The sequence below is a fragment of the Hippopotamus amphibius genome, chromosome 17 (genome assembly GCF_030028045.1).
Source record: "Hippopotamus amphibius kiboko isolate mHipAmp2 chromosome 17, mHipAmp2.hap2, whole genome shotgun sequence".
Lineage (NCBI taxonomy): Eukaryota > Metazoa > Chordata > Mammalia > Artiodactyla > Hippopotamidae > Hippopotamus > Hippopotamus amphibius.
Genome location: NC_080202.1, coordinates 38,264,628 through 38,282,991, shown reverse-complemented (window position 1 = coordinate 38,282,991; position 18,364 = coordinate 38,264,628). Strand labels below are relative to the sequence as shown.

At 58.6% G+C, this 18,364-nt stretch overlaps 1 protein-coding gene across 4 annotated transcripts in view; it reads left to right on the top strand.

The window, feature by feature from the left end:
• Window positions 1–18,364, top strand: part of SRCIN1 (SRC kinase signaling inhibitor 1) — a 71,278-nt gene that overhangs the window by 10,795 nt on the left and 42,119 nt on the right. For all 4 annotated transcript variants that reach the window (XM_057717099.1, XM_057717100.1, XM_057717098.1 and 1 more), the window contains exon 2: window positions 15,335–15,636. In XM_057717099.1, coding sequence (XP_057573082.1) covers window positions 15,335–15,636 — 302 coding nt within the window. The remainder of the gene's footprint in view (window positions 1–15,334; window positions 15,637–18,364) is intronic.

Sequence of the window (18,364 nt, the reverse complement as noted above, 5' to 3'; positions counted from 1 at the left end):
ACCCCTGGTGGGCCCAGGCCTTTGCCAGGGAGGGGGCAGCAGAGACCTGACTCTGGGGAGGGCACCTTGCCTGGCAGAGAATGTGTCCCGTGTGCACGTGTGTGCATGTGAGTTCGTGTGTGCAAGCAAACACGTGTGCATGTATATGTGTGTGCTGGCTGCAAAGCTCTGTGTAGCGGGGGCTGGGGGAGGGGGGAGGAGACGGGAGCCCTCTGTTGAGGGGTCGGGCCGCCTGGGGAGAGGCAGTCAGGAGCAAGGGGCCCTTCTTTTCGGGGGCAGCCCATGTTCCAGCGTCAGCCAGAGCGGGGGATGGGAGAAGATGGGACCACATCGACCTAAGTACAGCTTTGTTTAGATTCTAGGCACTTGTAAACCTGTGATCGCATTTCATTTATTCAATCATTGATTCGTTCATCCATCCATTCCTTCCTTCCTTCCTTCCTTCCTTCCTTCCTTCCTTCCTTCCGTACAGATTTATTAACACCTTCTCTGTGCCAGGCTCTGGGCTAGGCTCAGAGCCAACAGTGACCAAGACAGCAAAGTCTCTTTCATCGCTTAAGTGGTGAGCGCATAGAGGTTAAGGGGTTGTGGGGCCTGGGGCTGTGGCCTGGCGGGCTGACTGGAAAGGGCTGTGACCCTCTGTCGACTGGCGCCCCATCCGCCCCTGCTCCCCCTGCTGGCAGCTGCTCTGCACTTCATGTCCCTGTAGTGTCCCCAGACCCAATGGCACTCCTCTCCTAGTGTGTCCCTGCCAAGCGGGCAGTGACTGAGGTCCCAGGTCCCTGTGACCCTGGGGACTGCGGGCAGCCTTGTTGGGCCAGAGCTGGGGCCACTTCAGGAGGGCCTCTGGGAACCCACCTCCCACATCGGTGCCCAGGACCAGCAGGCTGGAGCACTGGGACTTGAGAGTCAGCCTGATCTGGGCTCAGATGCTCACGTAAGCCACGTCCTAGCTGCGTCCACTTTCCCTCTCTGAGCCTCAGTGTCCTTGCCTGTAAAGTGGCAGGCTCGCTGAGAAGAATACAGGAAGGGCAGCAGCTGGACCAGAGCTTGGCCCGCCGCAGGGGCCGCCCAACTGCTAGTTCCCTGTCTGCACCTTCCCCGGCCCCTCCCTGGGGCTGGGCGGGCTGTGCCCTGGGTGCTGTCCGTGGGCTGCACCTGCCCACCGTCGGGAGAGGGACTGCAGCGTCCCTGTCTTGGCTGTTTGCAGGCGCTGCATCCTCCAGCCCTCCTCTCTGGAGCATGCTTCGGCCCAAACCCAGGCGGGCAGATGGGGGAGGCAGCCCTCCTTGCCACTGTGGCTGCCGACGCCTTGATGGCTTTTTAATAACTTTGCTCGGAGACAATCTGCAGAGCGCGCGTTTGTCTGCCTCTTAATTAAAATTACCGTTTTCCTAAAAGAGCAACGATGCTGCTCCCCTCCCTCCCCCGTCGGTGGCTGCTGCCAGGAGAAGGCCAGAGTGACTTGAAACTGCAGGCTTTCCCCTTGACCCAAGTCCTGGTCACGCAGCGCCCCCCCCCCCCCCCCCACACACACACACAGCAAAGGGGCCGAGGCTCAGGGGCAGGGAACAGGGAGGGGGCCTGAACGCCCTCCTCTTTCACTTACCCTCTTCTGGAATACTCCCAGAGGCAGGGAGCTCAGCCCCTTCCACGATTTACTTTTTACACCTGTATAGAGCCAGAAGGGGGCTGTGTTCCTCTTCACGGGGCCAGGGAAGTGACTCAGTGACTTGACTGGGACAGCAGATGATGCTTGTGAGGCAAGGGAACGTGGTCTCACATCATAGCTCCACCAACAAGACCCACCTAGGAAATGTTCTGGAAGAGAGGGAGGTGCCGCAGCCCAGGGCCCAGAGATCCGACACTAGGAAGGACCCCTTGAGCTGCTTCTGTCTCCATCAGCTCCCAGTGGGCCTCCCCTTTCCCTCTTTGACCCTCTGCTTCTGCGCCTCCTCTTCCAGGAGCACCCTCCCCTTGTCACCTCCCCCTTCTGCTCCTCCCTGCAGCGCCCCTGCCTGACCACTTCCAGGCTCACCCCTCTGAGAGCCCATGGCTCTGTCACATCTCTCGTGGCATCAGTTCTGGACATAACTGAGCCTACTAGTTCACGTTTGCTCTTGGGGCAGCAAACTCAGTGAGGGGCCAGAAATGAGTGAATGAGGATGAGGACAATAGAGAATGGTGAGGACTGCGGTGAGGAGAAGAGGGCCTGTGTTCCTTAAAGGCATTGAAATTCAAAGAAACAAAACAAAGCACCACCAGCCAAACAAAATGCCTGTGCCCCAGCGTGGCCCCGGTGTGGTCTTTGCTAAACTGACTGCGATTCATTTATCTCGGCATCTTCACGTTGCCCAGCGCGTAGGAAGTGTGTACTCATTGTTTGTTGAGTGAATACATGATCACACACGTGTCAGGCACTGTGCTAGATACTTTATTTCTTCCCCTCTTCCCAGGTTAGGCACTGTTTTCCCCATTTTGCCAGTTGAGGAGCTGACATCCAGAGAAGTGAAATGACTTGTTCAAGGTCACAATTATGAGAAGGGGCAATTTTTGACTCAAGCCTTGGCATGCCAGGTCCTCCTTGCTCTGTTCGGGCACGGACACATCTGTGTGTGACTCAGGGCGTGTGCATTTTCAGTACCTGGCCTGGCTACCAGGGAGCGCTGGTGTGGCCAGTGGCCGCCTGGTTGACATGCTTTGTGTGTCTGTGGGGAGGTAGGGTTGAAGGAAGTGAGGGCTGCAGAGGGAGGGAGCAGACACCCCTCCCCCCATGATACTCCTCCTCCCTCAGCTTCCGGTCCCATCCCAGCAGCCTGGGGATGGCAGCGTGGTGACAGGTGCCGAGCTGCAGAGATGACAGCACTGCTGATTCCCCCATAATTACTGTCTGATGAGATGCCAGAATTAGCCACCGTGCGAGCCTGGGATGCAGATAAGGGGCAGAGTGGTGGGAAGCGGCTGGGCTGAGGGAGTCTCTCCTTCCAGTCCTGGGACCCTCTGGCAGTAAGGCAGAGTCTGGCGAGGAGGAAGTAGGTTAGCAAGGGGGAAGCACTGTGTGGTTAATATGCATCAGATGTTATCGTGTGGGCTGTGGTTTTCCAGTCCTCAGAGTGGCTGGACATAGCCCTGAGTTGGCTGGCTGCCGGGCAGGGTATCAAGGGCCTCTGGCCACTAACCAGAGAATCATGGGCGGAGCAGGCTGCCCACTCAGACTCCTGGGCCAACACTTTGGTGCTTGGAGCTGGGATGTGCCTGGCTGTGGCTGTCAGGGGCATAGTTGTCAGGAAGGGACTAAGACCCAGACCTACTCCTGGAATCACATTAGCAAGGCCAGGCAGCAGAGAGCAGAGGGAAGTGCCTAGAAGGAGCTGGCAGGTTGAGCTAACCTTGCCAGGAGAGTCATCCACCCCAGGCAGGAGGGGTCAAGTCGGCCCCGAGGCCTGAGGTCAGGGGAGGCCTGAGAGGTAGGGGCAGGAGGTAAGGGAGGTACGTTCTGGTCCGAGAGCAGGGTTGAGTATGCCCTGGCATTTGTTTCCCCTGGCACACAGGCTGGGGGCAGGAGGAGGGCTGGTGAGAGCAGAGGCAGAGAGGGGTCATCTGGGCTGCTCAGACCTCATCTGGACCATTGGAGCAGTTTTGAAGGCCACCAGCTAAAAGGGGTGGTGACACCATGGGGCTGACCCAATCGAGGCCAGTGCGGATGGCCCGGGGCTGAAGCCAGGCCACAGAAGGAAGGACGAGGTGTTGCGCTCAGGAGAGCAGATTCAGGATCAGGAGCCTTCCTTCTGCCCTGAAGAGCGAAGTCATGACCTGCCCCGGGGCCCCTCTGAGGACCATGGGCGTAGACTCTGGCTCTTTTTAAGGAAGGAGGCGCTGCACAAGATGATTGGTGCCTTAGAGGTAATGAGCTCTCTGTTTCTGGAGGTATCCAAGTCCTGGTTGTATGGCATTCCTGAAATAGGACTTGCAGTTCTGCCTTGGCACAGCCTGTGGCAGGGGCTGGGAGGACTCTGTACCAAACTAAGGGACGGGGGGAGGGCTGTGGAAAGGCAGGACCCCCTTCCCAGGCCGGGCTCCTGTGGCCTGGGGCAGCTCTGCTCCCTGCCCCTCCTTCTCTCTCAGCCACGCCCTGAGGAAGGGGCCCTGCTCTTCCAATGTGCGGTCTCCAGGAAAAGCATGGGGTTGAGGGTCTCTGTGCTTCTCTGGGGAGGGGGCTGTTTGAGTGTTCCCTTCTCAGGGAGTTTGACAGACTGAGAGGATGCAAGGGGCTCTGGCCCAATGGCTTAGATAAAGACTCAGGGATGCCTTGCGGGGCAGGATCAGCATCTTCCTCAGGGGCAGCAGGGTGTAGAGGAGAGAAGGCGGATCCAGGCTGGAAATCCCACAGTCGAGACCAGGCGTCTCCATTTACCAATTCTGACTGTGGACAAATTGCCCCTTCCTGAGCCTCTGCTTTCTTGACTGTAAAATGGGGGAGAGCAACCTCACACGGGGACTCTGAGAACAGAATGAATAGTGGATATCAGAGCCCCTTGTGGACCATCATGTGTGTGCGCGTGCGGGGGCGGGTGGGAGGGGGATCAGGAGTGCTGTCATTCACGGTTGGTCCATTTTCCCCACAGCATCCAGCAAGCCTGGTGCTGAGTTTAAACCTCATCACTCCAGATGGATGGGTGGATTTAACTGAGACAAGAAGGCTGGAGTCTTTGAGTCTTTTGCAGGTGGAAAGGGAGACTGTGTATTTCTCCCCTGCCTCCCAGCTCATGCGCCACCTTCCCAGATCCTGCCCTGGTGTGACGGTTCAGGTTAGACAACAGGGAGAACTGAAAGATGCCCCTGGAATCTGATCAGGCTTCCCAGGTTAGACAACAGGGAGAACTGAAAGATGCCCCTGGAATCTGATCAGGCTTCCCAGGTCAGCCTGGACCCAGCAGTCAGGCAGGAAACTCTGTCTCCTCCTGCCTTCTCTGGGCTCCCCCCATCTTCCGTCCTCCAGAGTCTCTCCTGGTACTAACCTCAGCGTCCCTAGGGAGGGAACAGAATGGGATGCAGATTCAGCTGTTTGTTCCCGGTTGGCTTGCAGGGCAGTAGAGTAGCTGACCTGTGAGGTGAGGACTGAAACTCGCAGCCCAGAAGCTCTGTCCTTCACCCTCCGGCAACAGGTGGAAGGTGGTCCAAGGCCCGCTAGCCCCTTGCCCTGGGGCAGGAGGCTGAGCACCTGTAGAGGGAGACAAGGGTTGGGGGTGCCAGGTCCAGAAGGGGCATCTCAATCCTTGGCATTGCCTGGCTGGGTAAACATTGGTGAGAGTGGAGTGGCCTGTATTTGAATGTGAAATGTAAATGCTTGGCAAAGCAGGAGAGGAGCTAAGAAGTTGCCTCTCTGAGGGGTAGCTGGACTCAGGATGCGCAAATGAGGTCCCCAGTGTCTTTCACTGCAAGCTGGAGATGCGTGGAGCTGGCACTCAAGGGAGCCCTCGCACGCGCTGCGTCTGTTGAGGGGCTGGAGGGGCTGTAAATGTATATGATGTGTGTGTGCGTAGGCACCTTGCCCCGGGTGTCCACGTGGCATCCAAGATGGCAGAGTGGCGAGTCAAGGTGGCACCTCTGCAGTGACCCAGTCCTGGCTGGGCCTGCGTTGATGCCTCTGGTGGGTGCAGGGGAGGCCTTCAGGACTGGGCACATGTCCGTGAGCCTGTGCTGGGCATGTGGGCATGTGCCACAGGGCACAGGCGTGCTGATAGACGCGTGATGAGCAGCAGCGTGGCCTGTGCTTAGAGACTGGAGGGACCAGGACCCCAAGTGTCCTAGTGGCTGAGGGAGCTGTCTGGGTGCTGGGGTTGCGGGGTCAGGAAAAACCTCCCAGAGAGAGCCTGACCCATGAAGGGCAGTGTCTCAGAGGAAGATGTGGAGGGGTCCAGTAGGGCAGAGGCTCCTGTCCAGCATTTATGAGGCCCTCGATGAATCCTGGATGTTGACGACACTTCCCTGTGGGGAGGTGGGGTGATGGGTGGGGCTTCCACCCCTCACCTGCGACAGATTGGGGTCCCTCCCCCTGGGAAGAGGATGCCCCCCGCTGGGCTTGCTTTCAGCCTGAGGCAGCTTTAGGGCTGTGGTAACGTTCCCTTTGTCCACGCCCACCGCCCTGGCCCTAGCACCCTGAGGCTCGAGTGCCCCTGGGGAGAGAAGGCGCTCTGGCGGGCTCCCCAGAGCCGTGGCAGAGCTGGGAGGACAGGCGTCTGCCTCCCTCCCCTCCCACCCTCTCCTTCCCTTCCTCCCGGCCTGTGTTCCTCTCTGCTGCCTCTCCAAGGAGATGTGGAGCTGACAGGACACCTTCCCTGGGCGCGTGATGGTGGAGACGCCAGGCGGGAGTTAGCTTGTTAGCGCGGGCTGTGTGGGCACACGCCAGGGCTGTTCCCAGCTTTTCCAGCGTCGGCTTCAGACGGGGGGTGACGTGCTCCCCTTTGCATCCCCGCCTCCGCCCTTCCTGGAGAAGCCAATTAGCCAGATCTTCATTAGTAGCTAAAATCCAAACCCCACCAGCCTGGATTTGATAAAACTCTGACTGTGGCGTGAAAGGAAGTCAGGCGATGGGGCAGATCAGGAAGGAACTGTCCCCACCCGCTCCCTAGGCCGGTGCCTTCCTGCGGTGTACAACCTGCACGCCTGTCTGAGTATTGTCCGTTAAAAAACAAATAAATGAAATGACTGAAGCTCAGAGAGGCTGCTGACCTGCTCAAGGTGACACAACTAGACAGTGGCAGAGCTGGGTTTGAGCAGAGCTTTCTCACCTGCAATTTGAGTGATTTTTGGTAATGCCATAGCTTTGCCTGCAGTGGGGGGAGGGTTGCAGGGAGAAGAGGGAGGGTTGTATATCTGAAATTCTGGGCAAGAGGCTGGCTTGTTGGCCCTTTCGCAGGAGGCGCGGGTCTTGTCTGAGGTGTATGGTCGATGGGGGAGGGAGTTCTGGGAGTGGGAGACCCTGGTTTCTGTGTGGTGAGCGGCCACTGGGCTGGGGCAGGCGCCTGGGGGTGCGACTGGACTGTGACCTGCAGCTCTTCTCCCTTTGGGGCCCCGGGTGCTGTGGCATTTTCCACCTCTCCGCTGATTCCTCCTAGGGAGGTTGTCAGTCTCTGCCCTCCTGGGGCCTGGGGCCTGGAGAGGGGCTCCCCTGGCAATTGCTTTCTGGGACGTGGCAGCGAGAGGTGGAAAAGTCCTTGTCTCTGGGGGCCAGGATGCCTGGGTTCCATTTCTGGCTCTGCTTCCAGCTCCTGTATGACTCAGGCTTGCTCTCTGGGCCTCGGTTTCCTTCCCTGTGAAGGGCGTCTGGCTGGAGGGAAAGCTGGGCAGGGCTTAGCCAAACAGTCTCGAGACATCAGTCCGCTCTGACTAAGCCAAGAGCCGACGGGAGGAAGGCCTCACCTCGCCAGGGTAGAGGGCTGCTTGCTGTGTGCCCTGTGGACGTGGGGAGTCGGGGGGAGAGGGCAGCAGGTAGAAGGATGCAAGGACTCCAGGGCCACGCAGAGCCAGGGCAGCTGGCAGAGATGGCACTGAGGCCAGCCTGGCATCTTTGACTGTTCCCAGACCCCCATTGCACTCCTGAGGAGGCTTTGTGAGTCTCCTCGCCCCACCTAATTCTGTCCTACAAGACCACCCAGTCTGGGCAGAGTGGTACCTCTGCAATCAAGGAGGCCCCCGTCTGAGGGAGGAGACAAGGGCCTTGCCCTGAGGGAGCTTCTAACCTAAAGAGGTAAACAGGGGCCCTACCCTAGGGGGCCCCCCAAAGAGGAGGCACAGGTCCTGCCCAGTCTGAGGGGGAGACAAGGCTCTGTCCTAGGTGAGCCCCTCCCAATCTGAGGGAGGAGGCATGGGCCCTGCCCTGCAACGTGCCCAGTGTGAGGGAAGGGGCCCTGCCCTGGAGGCGCTCCCAGTCTGAGCAAGTGGACAGAATCCGCAGGACAGAGTCGGCCTGTGGATGGGTGAGAAGGAGGAGCTGGCAGAGGAAGCGTCTGGCTGGGGCAGTGCCCGCCGTAAACCCAGGAAGGCCAACACCCTCTCTCTCTCAAATTCTCTCTCCCTGGGGAAAGCCCCAGAGGCTCTGCTGGGAGCAGCCAACACCCAGGCAGGTGAGCTCCCCCTCCCCTGGCCCTGACGAGCTCCTCTAATTAGATTCCGACTCGTTTACCAACGAAGTGGCCTTAGGTGGGTTTTAAATCTGCGCAAATTGGTTCGTGTTTTCCTGCCTGCGTGAAGCTGTGACGGGCAGTGCCCTGCACCCTCCCCAGACTCCTGGTTCCCTCTGGGGCTCTGTTGTCCCCACCCCGCTCCCCATCTGGGTCTGGATGCTCAGCTTCCCTGGAGGCTGGTGGGTAGCAGGGCTCCGTGGGCACGGGGGTAAAAAGTCCAGAGGGTCACCGGCCACAGTCCTCTTCCCCCTCTTCCCGCCTTCCCCAGCCCGGGGAGTCCGCACAGTGACTCAACTCACTCGGCCTCCCTGGTCCTGGGCTTCCCTGCTGTATTGCCAGGAGAATCGACCTACCCCAGGCCCTCCTCCACGGTGGCTCTCTAGGTCAGGGCTGGGGGGTAGGGAGGGGACATCGGTGTCACCAGCCAAGGACCACTCTGCCTCTGATGCCCTCTAACCTCCCCCACCTTCCCCGACCAGTGCGCCGCCCGGGTAGTGGTGGGTGGGCGCCACCTGGCCTCTTCCCATTTCTGTGTCCTCCCTCTCACACCTCAGGGACCGGGGAGCTGCCTTCCTTGGGGACCAATGATGGCAGCTTGCCTGGCCTTGCCCCTGTGCTCCCAGGTTCCAGGGAGTCACCTTTCTTGTCTAACCATCACCCCCATGCTTTCAAGTTTCCCTTTCCTCCCAGGCCTCCCTTCCATGGGATCCCCTCCCCCTTCTCCTCTGTCATCCTTCTCGGCCCAGACAGGCTCTCCTGAGGAGGCCCGACCTTCAGGGGAGTGGGGCTGGTTGGGGGAGAATGGGGAAACATGGGGGCCAGGTGTGGGGGTTCACGCCAGGAGCTGGACGCGAAGCCCTGTCCTTAATCCTCAGTGTAGCCGCTGCCTCCCCTCTGGTCCCCCTTCCCCTCCACCACCTGCCCCCACCTCTGAGCCTCTGGTTGGAGTGACAGGGAGACTCAGCAGGGTGCTGGGCATTCGTAATTTGGGGGAACATTACACAGGAATGTTTACAGAAAGGCAATTGCCCGGAAAATGACTTTGGTTGCTGTGGTATGGGGCGGAAAAGATGGTTTTAGAAAACAGACACAGATGGGCTTCTGCTCCAAGGACCCACAGACAGACAGCAGACTGAGAGCCACAGGCACACAGGGTGCCCAGAGCCAGGGGCGCCCAGAGACCAAGGGGCCAGCGACTTCACCGGGGGAGGTGGGGTGAAGGGGTGATCCCTTCACCTCATCCAAGTTCCTGGAGCCTCTCCCAAGCTTGACCTTTGTCCTCTGGCCTCTGACCTCCCAGCACAGTGTGCTTCCTGACTGCAACGGCCGCCCAGAAGAATGGAGCTGTCAGGGACGATTGATGGTGGCAGTTGCCTCGGGGCTTCTCCTGGGTGACTCGGGCTCCTCTTGCTTTAGCTGCAGACGGTGGGACTAGGGAAGCCTTGCACTGCATGTGTTCAAGTGTGTGTGTGTGTGTGACTGTGTGTGTAGGCAAGGCACTTTGGGGTCTGAGCCAGGCCTTCCACCTTTCCAGCAATTTCCATGCCCCCCTTCCCTTGCCCTGCCTGTGGACCTCACTGGGATCTAGCCCCAGGGTCCTCTGGACTCCCTGAGCTGGTGCCCAACCACCACCTCTGCCCAGGCAATGGATGGGGGCATACCTGTGGGGCCTCTCAGGTCCCCAAGGGAGGTGCCTTGTCCAGCCTCCCCATCTCTGGGGAAGAGGGAGCCAGGGTCCTGAACTCTGGGTCCACACAGCAGATGCCCCAGCGAGGGCCCTCTCTTCTCTGTAGCTGGTAGCTTTGTTCTTCCCTCTACTTCCTCCCCTTCCTCTCTCTTCTTCCCTCCCCCTCCCCCTCTCCTCTTCTCCACACTCTCTTCCTCTGAAGATGATGTCATGTGTGGATGTTGCCCAGTGGCAGCCAGAGGGCAGAGTCGATGGTGACATCTGGGGTAAAGACACCAGGTGGGGAGGGGCTGGATGGCTTAGGAGACAGTGTTACTGAAACCTTGGGATCTGAATTCTCATCATGAGTTACAGTGATCTCATGTGAAAGAATGCAGTGAGGATAAAAATAAATCTGGCTCATAAATAAACGTGGAATTTGGAGTTGGTGGAACAAATAACAATGTCGCTCTCTTCCCAAGCACCTGCGCCTTTATCCGCAGCTGGCCACTGGGGGGCGCCCACTGCTTCCTGGTTATCCCAGCCTCTTGGGGTTCACTGACTGGTTGACCAGAGCCCCCTTCCCCGCTTTCCCTTTCCCTCGTTCTGAGCTGGATTTCATCACTCCTGGGCATCTTCCCTGTAGCTTGAATCTTTGACTTAAAAATTCTAGTTGGCCTTGCACCTTGAGGATTCTTGGAGAGATGGCAAACCCTCCAGGCCCAGCTTATCTCTCTGAATCCCAATCCCCATCCCTCAGGGGCCTTCAGTCCCAGTGCCCCTTCCAGCAATGTACCCCAGCTCTACTTACCCCTCCAGGGTCTCCCCACTTTTCCCCTGCCTTCAGACCCCCCTGCCTCTGCGTCTCCAGAGTCTTCCAATTCCTATGTCCCTGTCCCAGTAGAACCCAGTCCTGCTCACCCCCTCAAGGCCTCCCAGTCCCATCCCCTCCCCCCCGACCCCCCACTGGTGAACAGGAACCATCGATCTGCTCAGGACCGCTGCTACCTAGAGCCTATTGCTTGTAGACTGCAATCCATCTCCTGGGCTTTTCGCTGGGCTGCTCAGTCTGAGGAGGGTCAGGGTCGCTCGAGACCTTGGTGGTGGCTGGAGCAGGCGCGGGAGTAATGGGCAACCTGTCCTGCTGTCTCGACGTGTGCCAGGCATATCTTTAATTCAGAACAATGTGCTTTCTCCACATTGTCTTGCCAGCTTCTCACCCAGTGTCCAGGAGCAGGGTTTAGAGGTCAAGATCCCCATTTTACAGATTAGTACCCTCTGGCTCTGAGAGGGAAAAGGCTTGTGGACCGAATTGATAACTAAAGGAATGACTAACCTAGGGCCCCTCAGGGAAGGAGCTGACTCTAAATCCTGGGTGCCTCTGGCCTGGGGTTTTTTCTCCCAGTGTTCTGACTTCAAGTGCTCAGGGCTGGCTCAGATAAATCAGGCCTGAACCCTCAGACCCCCAAGGGCCTCTTTCTCCCAAGGCCAACAGGATGGCCCCCACCCCAGAACCCCAGGCCAGTTGTCCCAGTCTACTGGGGCCCCACAGAGAGGAGAGAAATCCGTACAGAGCAGGGAGGTAGGACTCCTGTGTTATGCAGGGACCTCTTTCCCTGAGCCTTGTTTCTTTGTTAAATAAAGCCAAAGATCTTGAAGGTTCTTACACAGATTCTAAAGCTTTTCAAATCAAAGCCCCACCTCCCCTCAGAGATAGCAAATCTCTCCTACCCCCTCTTCCCTCTCTGCCCTCCCCTAGAATCCAGCTCATGCCTCGTCCGTGACCCCTCCCTCTGCCAGTGCCCAGGCACCTGAGGGGGAGCCCTGACTTGGACCAGGCAGGGAGGAGTTGGTCCTTGCTCCACTCTCTGTCCGGGCCTGCTCAGCAGCCTGCTCCCCACTGCCACCGCTGCCCACCCTGGTGAGATTTATGGGGCTGTAGTGATCCGTAGGGCTGCGGGCAAACGTCCGCTGTCTGGAGCCTCTGCCTCCCCGCTGCCTGCTCCGGCAGCCTGGACCCCTCCCTGCCAGCCCTGCCTTGGCCCCTTTAACCTGGGAGAGCCTGGCTGAGCCCGAACCTCCCCACAGTCCCTGCTTCTCTCAGGCTGGCACACCGCGTGCCCTACCCCAGGGCACTGGGACTCCCCCCACACGCCCCCGGGGGCCAGGGAAGGAAGTGCTGGCGTGGAAGGTGCCGGTGGGCATGAGCATCTCTTCTGGATCCGGAGGGGAGGAAAGGCGGGAGGGTAGATGAGAGTTGGGGACCTTTCCCAGTGTGCCTGTGTGCGCCCAGAGCCCCAGGAGGCAGGGTGAGCCTGGCTGGCTGGTACAGGGGGAGGGCCCTCTGGCTCAGGCTGGGCCCTAGAGCTGGACGTCCAGCAGCGAGGCCGTGGGCAGAGTCTGCCCCACGCTGGGCAAAGGGAGGACTATGGAGTATCCAGGGCGCTTGGCCTGGGAGGGTCTCCTCCTGCTCAGTTGTGCCCATGAGGTTGCAGACCTCCAGCTGGTGGTGAGGGTGACTGCAAGAGGGAGTTTAAGGGTCCTGGGAGGCAGCCCCCTGACTCCGGTTGGGGCTGTTTCTCCCACACCCAGAGCACACCCATCCCAGTCCTCCTTCTTCTGGGTGATTATCAGGTCCCTCCCTTTCAGCCATGTTCACTGGCCACATGGGTTGGCACCAGCTCCTCAAGGGCAAGGACTGGGTCCCCATCAAGATGGCCCTGGTGTTCCCAGTTTCAGTTAGGGGCCAGCTTCAGGAATTTCCTCCCTACCAGGGAACCTTCACACTGTCTTAACTCAATATGTTCCTTGCCAACTCACTTTAAACTTCATAAATTTACTTAAGAGGAAACATTATCTCACTACCATCCCAAGGAACAATACCCAGGAACTCAGTGGTCGGGCCTTCTTGTTGGTTTGTTTGTTTTAATCCTTGAATATAAAGGTATAAGAACTTCCCTGGTGGCGCAGTGGATAAGACTCTGCACTCCCAATGCAGAGGGCCCGGATTCAATCCCTGACCAGGGAACTAGGTCCCATATGCATGCCACAACTAAGGAGCCTGCGAGCCTCAACTAAGACCCAGTGCAACCAAATACATAAATAAATATTTTAAAAAAGGAAAGGAAGGGATAGCTATTAAGCTATGAAACAATGTTCCTCCACAGTCATCTCTTGGGTATCTGGATCTCACTTTGGGGAGCACAACAGAGGACTGTGACTGTGGTGAGAGGGACAGATGCCTGGGCGAGGGAGGAGGGAGGGACCCCAGACTCAGGATCAGTGTGGGGAGACAGCAGATAAACAAGGTGGTGTCATTTTTCCATCAATAAACAATTGTCGGACTTCCTAGGTGGCACAGTGGTTAAGAATCTGCCTGCCAATGCAGGGGACATGGGTTCGAGCCCTGCTCTGGGAAGATTCCACATGCCACGGAGCAACTAAGCCCGTGCGCCACAACTATTGAACCCATGTGCCGCAACTATTGAAGCCCACGCACCTAGGGCCCGGGCTCCACAACAAGAGACCCTGCTCGCAGCAACTAGAGAAAGCCCGTGTGCAACAATGAAGACCCAATGCAGCCAATAAATAAGTTAAATAAATAAATAAATTTATAAAAAAAATAAAATAAAATAAGAAATAAACAATTGTCATCTGGCCAGGAAGGTGTGGTGGGAGGAGGTGAGGTAAACCTAGTGAATACTGGGGTCAGAGCTGGCCTCTACCACTCACTGTGGCTTTGGGTGTGCCACTGGCCTTCTCTGACCTGGGTAGCCCCATTTCTGAAATGGGGCCACAGTAATACACCCCCTGCAGGCCCCGCCCCCCCCCCCACACACACACAGAGGTGTTGGAGGTTTGAAGGCCGTGATCATGGTATCAGTCAGGCCCTTGGAAGATTCGGAGCTCTGTGTCCACGGAAGCCATTCTTCCCTTGGCTTTGGTGGTCGGTGGCTGGGTGGTCTAGGGATCTGTCCCCAAGACCTACATGCCTCGGCCATAGCCCAGGGGAGGAGTGTGTGCGCGTGCTGGGTGAGGGGGGCTTTTCCTGGGACGTGGCTGACTCTCCGCTTTCCTCTTGTGGTGGACGGGAAGGGACTGAGGCCTGGCAGGGGGCCCGACGCGCAGTGGACGTGTGGAGGGAGAGGCCTTGGCTGGATGAAACGTGGCTGGGTCACGGAACCCTCTTTTGCCCCTGTGGGCCCTGTGAGTTAGCCCCGGCATCGAGGGGCCTGTGTCTGCTACAGGGCTTGGTGCCCCCGGACCTGGGCTACACGTAGGGGTGCTGCTTTGAGGCTAGTGGATTGTGAGGCTGGGGGTACGCCGAGGAGACCCCGTTTGTCTCTCGAGGGGGGCTGACGCTGGGGGATGAGGGAGAGCAAATCTGTTTTATGACCAGGAATAGGACTCAAGTAAGCCCCAGCACTCCCACCCTTGGCGTGGGGGACACTCTGGAGCCGCTGTCGCTGCCGGGCTGCGGGAAGGTCACCATCGAGGCTGCAGGGTGGGAAGCAGCAGAGTTGGGCCTGGGGAGGCCAGGGGCTCAGGGCTGGTCGGCGGGCGGGGTGGGCTTCCGAGCTCCGCGTGGAGACCTCGACCCCCGGCCTTCTCTTTCGTCTGCTTCTGTACCGTCCTTTGTCCCCTGTGCGTCCCTTATAGGTCTTGAACTTGTCTGTGTGTGTTGGGAAGGGAGACTGAAGAAGGGGGGGCGGGGAGGGTCCCAGAGGGGAAAGCTTGAGCTGTTCTGCCTGCTTTCTTTGAGTTTGTCCCCAGTCCATCTCTCACTGTCCTCTCTGTGCCCAGCCTCTCCTGTCTGTCTGTCTGTCTGTCTGTCTGTCTCTGGGGAGGGATGGGAAAGGGGGTCCCACGCCCCAGACCCTGGGCCTCCAACTCCTTAGGAATCCCGAGTGTGATCTTTGCCCTCATTCACCCCATGTTTCCTAGTCCTGGCCCTTTCCCAAGCCAACCCCCAGCCTAAAGACAAGTGTATCCTGGACATGCTAGTCTGAGGGAGGAGGCAAGGCCCCACCCCGCTTCTTAGAGGATGCTCTTGAAGGAAAGACAGTGCAGGCTCCTTTCCACAGCTTTCAGGAAGCATCTGAATGGAAACTCCCCTTCCCTCCCCTGTTCACCCCAGTGTAAGGAAGGAGGAAGGGGATGTGTGGCTAGAAAAGTGTCCAGGACCCCTGCTCCTCACCCCTCCTTGGCCTCAAAAGACAGCACCTCACCCACAGTCATTATCTTCCAAACCTGCTGGCAGAAGGGCAGGAAGCTGGACACTGCCCTTGTTCCCCGCTCTCCTTGGAGCCACCCCTTCTGCCTCTTCTGTTCTCAGTGGGGGGCAGGCCGCCCCTGCCTCACCCCAGGTGCCTCTTGCCACCCCCCTCAGGCCAGCCCCTCCTCCCAGCGATCCCAGTGGGAGATGGGCCGTCCCAGGCTGGGCACACCGTGACGGCGCCCTTCCCCCTCTCTCCCCTGGCAGATCCAGAGCGGAGCAGCCCCCCTATGCTGTCTGCAGACGATGCTGAGTACCCGCGGGAGTACCGGACCCTGGGGGGCGGGGGCGGTGGGGGCAGCGGGGGCCGGCGCTTCTCCAACGTGGGGCTGGTGCACACATCCGAGCGCCGGCACACGGTGATCGCCGCCCAGAGTCTGGAGGCGCTCAGCGGGCTCCAGAAGGCCGACGCCGACCGCAAGCGTGATGCCTTCATGGACCACCTGAAGAGCAAGTATCCCCAGCACGCCCTGGCCCTGCGGGGTCAGCAAGACAGGATGCGGGAGCAGGTGAGTGGGGCCGGGCTGCGGGCTGGGGAGGGGCTCTGACCTGTGCTTCCCTGTCCCCAGGCTCATCCTGATCCTGAGACGGGTCTGGGGCAGAGAGGGAACGGCGGAAGCCCGAGTAGGGTGTTGCCGTGGTTGTGCTGGGCCTTTTCTGGACGCTGGGGAGGAAGGGGGTTGGGGCTAAGCGCCCAGACCTCTGCCTGCAGCCCTGGAATTTGGAGCATGGGACTGGGCAGAGAGAGAGGCCAGCCTCTAACTCAGGCTACTGGAGTGAGCAGAGAGGAAGGCTGTCTTGGCGAGACAAGAGAGTGGTGGGGAGGAGGAGGGGACAGCCTCGTGGACTAACTGTTCTGAGTCTGAGGGTCCATCGAGCCATGGAGTTGAGACCTTGGGGTCGGCACCTCTGTGATACGGCCCCTAAGGGAAGGTCAGGCCTCGGGAGCTTCAGAAGGCTGGGTCTCCTGTGCCCCAGCCCTGCAAGAAGAGAGCCCAGAATTCCTGGGGCCATTTACCTCCTCCTTCCTCCCCCACCCCGTTCCTTCCCCCAAGACTCGCTGTGTGACTTTGAGCTAGAGGACTCCTCTCTCTCTACCTTGGTTTCTCTCCTGTCATCAGTAAGGCTTCGACAGGAGTCAGGGCTCCTGCCTCTGGTCCAGGACCTCTCTCCTTCTACATGGGGTACAATGCTTCCTTTGAAAAGCTCTCCCAGATCCTTGGGTTCCTGGATGCATCTCTGCATCCAAGTATGACCTTCTTGTCAGTAGGAAAGTTCTTTCTTGGGATTGGTCTTCTACTTACAGTCCCACATTGGTCAGGGGCCTTGACAGCTGCTACATGTTGGCTGTTGAGACGCAGGCATTGGCCGCTCTGGGAGAAAGGGCCGAGGAGAGGGTGGTTCATCCCACCAGCACTCTTTCAATCAATCAAGGCGTCAACCAATCAAGCCTTGGGGTATCAGAATCTGCTCTCACACCTATCTGACTCTGTCCCCCTTTCCAAGTACTGCTGGGTGTGGCTGGGAAGGGGGGAGAGTGTGCCCACCCCCATCTTCACTGTAGGGAACAGGAGCACATTGGTGCATTTCTGGTACCTTACCTGCCCCTGATGTCACCTCCAGTTGTGTCCAGCCTTTCCCTTTTCTCAGCTCCGGAGTCCTCCCAGGAGCAGAGTTCCAACTAAAATAGGAGAGAGTTGCAGAAGATCTGGCCCTCCTCTTCAGGGCTCCCTCTCAGTGGATTCCTTCTGTGTGCTCTGGCTTAGGAGGAGGGGGAAGGGGCCTTTGTGATCTAGATGGGGTGAGAAGATGGTTAAACTTAAGTTTAAGGGGCACAGTCAGTTGGAAGAGGATTTGGAGGAGGGGAGATCAGGTGGAAAGGCCTGGTCAGGGAAGGCTTCCTGGAGGAGGAGGTACCTAAACTAGGCTTAGAAGGATGAAAAAGGTGTGGAGGAGGAGAATGCTGTCTTAGGATGTAGGGAGATAGGAGGTGAGCATAGGTCTGAGTTGGTTTGGGGACTGGCATAGAGGTCCAACTGGCTGATGCAGAAGGCTCAGGGTGGGAGGCAGGGGGAGGTGTGGGGGCCAGATCGTGGTGACTAGGAGGGCTGTGGTTGCTTTTAGATGGTGAATAGGAGGGGACAAGAGGGAGTGGCTGGAGACAGGGGAAGGAGAGGAGGAAGAGAGTGTGTCAGGGAGGATGAAGGGAGAGGGATGGGGTGGGGATGGGATTGGAGGGAAGATGAGCAAGGCTTGTTTGCTGTCTGGATCCAGGAGGTGAAGACAGAAGAACCTGGGCGACAGGGACATGTTGGTGCCTCGGAGGGAAATAAGAGGGCTGGGAGGGAAAGGTTTGCGGGGGTGGGGAATGAGACAGGAATATGGGAGATGAGTTTGAGGAGGGGGTAGGGATTTCACAGGGATGTCTGTTAGGCACCAAATACACAACTCAAGACTCTGAAGGGACCACAGGTTCAGGAGGGGGGTGGAGCACGGTGTGGGCAGACATGAAAGTGGGACCCGGAGTAAGCGTGGTCACCAAGGCAGAAAGGAATCTGAGAAGGGAGGGGGCCGTGACGGATGAGGAGGGGGCACGAGGAATGTCCTGCATCCCTGAGGAAGAGGAGGGACGCCCAGCAGGAGGGCCCCCTGCACTGCCAAGGTCTGGAGGGATGGGGAGAGAGAAACAGCCACTGGGCCCGGCCAGGATCTGTGGGTCTGGAGGGTCCTGAGAGCTCCTTTCTCGCGCCGTGGTGAGGTCACAGGCCAGTGTCAGGGCCTGAGGAGGTCGGCGGTGGTGAGGGAGAGGACCCCTGGGCTGCAGACCTGTCTGGGGAGGTTTGGCCAGAAAAAGCCTGAAGACAGCCGGGATGGCAGCCTCGAGGGGCAGCAGGCCTGTGAGAGAAGACGTGGGCACGTCTGAGGGCCTCCTATGTGTCTGGCACGTTCACTGGCCCAGAGTAGGCGCTCAGTAAATACTTAGCAAATGAATCAAAGCACGGCCACTTGCTTGCAAATCCATTTCTTTATTCACTCATTCACTCCCCGCCTTGGGGTGTCAGTGGGTAGGATCTATGGCTGCTTCACTTACTCTGAATGCTCGGTGCCTAAGCCTAACGCTGGCTCAGTACATGTTTGTGGGGTGACTGAATGAGAGCCAGATGACTTTGAGGATGCTGAGGGGGGCGAGGGGCTGGAGGAATCAGGAGGGGGTGGGTTTTGAGCCTTAGGTGTGGT